Consider the following 3,604-nt stretch of genomic DNA (forward strand, 5'->3'; position numbering starts at 1 on the left):
TATTTTGGACGATCTGTAAAGAAAAAGCCTTGGCGCAGTAAAAAATGAGTGCTTCCGTGACCGGTTTGCCCCGAAATATGCTGCGGAATGCAGAAAGTTACTGGAGGGGTGTAATATGTTGAACATACATAAGCAGCTAATGAAACTTTAGAATAAGAAAGCCCATTTTTCTTCCTCTAACAGCAGACGAGTTTCTGAGAAATTAGTTTTCAAAATTCCCTTTACAAAATACACTTTGTGCAAGCAAATGCAACTGTCCAATCAACTATAGGAGGACATGGTCGATAATGGGATATAAAATTATTTCAAATTTATTGCAGAATTCAGGAATGAAGAGAAAATGCTTGCGTGTTATTCGAAGAAATGAAACATCCTGCACACTTCAAAATAATTTTAGCATTTTTATCTGCCGGACGCGAAAACGAGGACTAATTGGTGAAGCTTATAAAGCTCGATAAAGCTACTAATTTTGAACTTGTAAACTGAAGTAAAAGCTGTTCAATTCCTCATTTTGAATAAAGAAATAGATTGTAGAAGCGTAGTTTACATATTGTAATTGTACATGATGTGATTCTTACCTCCTTCCTTGACCAAATACAAGTGCCTGGAATCATGTGGGGTACTTTTCTGCTTATTTTGCTGATTCTGCTTTTGCCTTAACTCATTGCGATCTATTGCCGGATGACAATCCAAAATATTGCCCAATAAAGTTAGTTCGGTTCCAGCGGCCAATGCTTTATCTGCATCTTCTTTGTTCGTGAATTTTACAAAAGCAGTTCCTTTAGAGTGTTCCGTCGGTTTGTCTACACAAATAAGGGCATAATACAGATGTCCAAATTGCAACATGCATTCTTTCAGGTCCTCGTTGGTTGCATGGAATGGAACATTTTTTATAAATATCGTTTTGCCTTCATTGACATCATGGGATTCAAAAGGTTTTAGTCGTGATGGAGTTTCGAGAATCTGCTCAGATTCGTCCTCTTCTGACGCATCTGAATCATTTTCTTCTGACGAAGAAACCGGGTCTGAGAGCTCTTCATCTTTGATTTCAATGGTGTCACTGGCTTCCATTTTAACATCTTCGTCTGGTTCCGTCTTTACTTCCAGCTTTTTATATGTTGTTTCTTTCACATACTTGTCTTTAGCCTGTGCAAAGTCAACGGTAATATTCCGGCCCAGAAACGGATGATTGTGGGTATGATGTTGAGCCTTTTTTGCAAACTGGACTAGACTGAATTGGACGAACGCACAACCAACTAATTTACCATCAGGTCTTTTTAATATATCAACTCCTACGACCTCCCCATGTTGCCCAAAGTGTTCTCGAATATTCGATTCCGTTGCTTTAAATGGCAAGTTTTTTATCACTAAACGGGCTCGTTTTTCTTTGAGAGTGTTCTTAGATTTTTTGCGGTCCCAGAAAGGCTTTCCTTTTTTAGGACCTTTAAACCTCTTCATGTGACTCTGGTTCGAATCTTCTAAAACATACAGAGTTGTACAACCGCTGCAAGAAATATTATTAACTAACTTACTATGATCACTTGCATATTTTGCCATTTTCGACAAAAAACGGTTTCACGGCAGAGATACACGGTATGAAACAGCTTAAAACATGTGTTACAATCAATAAATAGTTTGATAATCTGTGGTTAAAACAATTATTGACGTATAGCATACTGTAAAATCAACATTGCTCACAACCTCCAAATACAATTCTTCTTCCTCTCTGATGGTGACTAGCAAGGATGACACTCGAGAGAGAGGTAAAGAGAGACAGTCAAATATACAATTTCAAAAATGACACCAACTACTTATGGTTAAGCCACTATTCATAATTCGGACAATTTCATTTCATATTTTTCTTCTTTTTTATCGCCTCGTTGTGCAACTTGGCCTGCTGACTCAGCTTGTATCTGCTTCTCACTTTTTTAATTACTCCTTTTTTTGATCTTATTCCCGCATAAGTTGGCACCAAAGACATTAATAAATAGACCAAGCTAGTCATTCATAAATCCCGATTTGGTTGGGACCAACATTAAATTCTATCGATCGCCGATTTATCAATGAAAAACCGCATGATACAATGAATACATGGTAGGATCTTGCGTCGATTTGCGTGACGTCAGTAGAAATCACTGCTGGGCGTGCTTTTTCCTGTCTGCTAAATGTGATTAAATATAGCTTATTTAGTCTTTGTCACATTTAATTATTTTTTATAAATCTTCCTTATAATTACACGATGGGTTGCAGCAGATTTTAGACTTGAAAATTAAAAGTAACGAAAATGTATTTATTTTGTAGACTACCACAGTTGCCAGTTGTGCAATAAAGTATAGCGTTAGCTGAAAATGTATCCTTGCAGAAATAGTACATTACAATTCAAGAGACGGAAGTCCAAACAATGACCCAATGTTACTTTCCTATTATTTACGACGGAATATGCGGTTTGTGGTGCCGCGGATGATATGTAAGTTTTAATACAAATGAAATGACTGCACATCGCATTTTTTATATTTCTGAACCGAGACTTAAAAGTAGCAAACAATCACACTTACACTTTCCAACTACCAAACGCAAAATGCTCAGTTTTGTCTACGAAAATCCCAAACATGCCCAAACGCATTGACCCCATGATACAATGAATGAATCATACGCCAATGAATTCATTGTACGACAATGAATCCGTTGTCTGATACAATCAATTCATTGTATGAACAGTGCATTCATTCATTGTGATACAATTAATTCATTATTTCGTTTGGCTCAACCCGATTTCGCAAATGACACTCTGGCAACACAGCACGCTAAAACGCTGAAAATCAGAGATTTTGCAAAGAATTATTTAGGGTACTTTTCTTCCAATAAGCCCAAATCAGGTCCCAAGAGCGATTTTCAAAGCATTTAGCTATACAAGGCTGCAAACCATATCCTCATATAACTTTCCATTTTTGAACTATTGCGTTTTGAATCCAGTGAAAATCTGTCCAGGTTACATGCATTTTAAATGGGATCCGCTGTTCACTTTACCAAAGTGGTAACCAGTGACGTCATGTGCGCAGGAAAATCGAGTTTTCCACCGATTAATATCCTACCTTATATTCATTGTATCATGGAAAAACCGGTGGTAGGGATAAAGTAGGTTTTTTGCTCGGTGCAAAGTAGAATTAATCGGAAAATCAACTGGCCTGGCTGCTAGCACGCTGCTAGTCAGTTGTCTTCATCTGTGCTGCCTATAGGCGTAGTAAACATCAGTATTAATCGATTTATTCTACGCATGAAAGATTCACTCATTATCTGACATTTTTCTCTACATTATATGATTGAAATTATAAACGCTATAATAGTAACGCAAATTTTTTAAGCATTTGATAGATATTCAATAGGGATAATAGGGTAGATAAATCTATCTCTAAGCTTATAAATTCAAAACAACTCACGCCACTGGTCCCTGTTTACAATCGTGCAAAACAGTACAGGTTAGGAAAATTTAGGCCGATTTACCTGCAAATGAAACCACTTCGCAAAATTTCTTTTAAGCGTAACAGTTTATTATTATCACGATTATCACCAAAAACGCGAGAAATTGCCGTATTTACTTGTCCAA

The 3,604-nt window shown here is 36.8% G+C and overlaps 1 protein-coding gene across 2 annotated transcripts in view; it reads right to left on the minus strand.

The window, feature by feature from the left end:
* The window catches only part of LOC109543088 (RNA-binding protein 28), a 3,594-nt gene extending 1,590 nt beyond the window's left edge, over positions 1–2,004 (minus strand). The window contains exons 1-2 of one of the 2 annotated variants that reach the window (XM_019912618.2): positions 1,533–2,004; positions 579–1,478 (exon numbers count right to left, since the gene is read on the minus strand). In XM_019912618.2, coding sequence (XP_019768177.2) covers positions 579–1,478; positions 1,533–1,557 — 925 coding nt within the window. In that variant the 5' untranslated portion in view covers positions 1,558–2,004. The remainder of the gene's footprint in view (positions 1–578; positions 1,479–1,532) is intronic. The other variant, XM_048668643.1, reaches the window with a different exon arrangement.
* Between the last annotated feature and the right edge of the window lie 1,600 nt (positions 2,005–3,604).

This window comes from Dendroctonus ponderosae, unplaced genomic scaffold (genome assembly GCF_020466585.1).
Source record: "Dendroctonus ponderosae isolate FM_Combo_2020 unplaced genomic scaffold, Dpon_F_20191213v2 Dpon_F_20191213_7, whole genome shotgun sequence".
Lineage (NCBI taxonomy): Eukaryota > Metazoa > Arthropoda > Insecta > Coleoptera > Curculionidae > Dendroctonus > Dendroctonus ponderosae.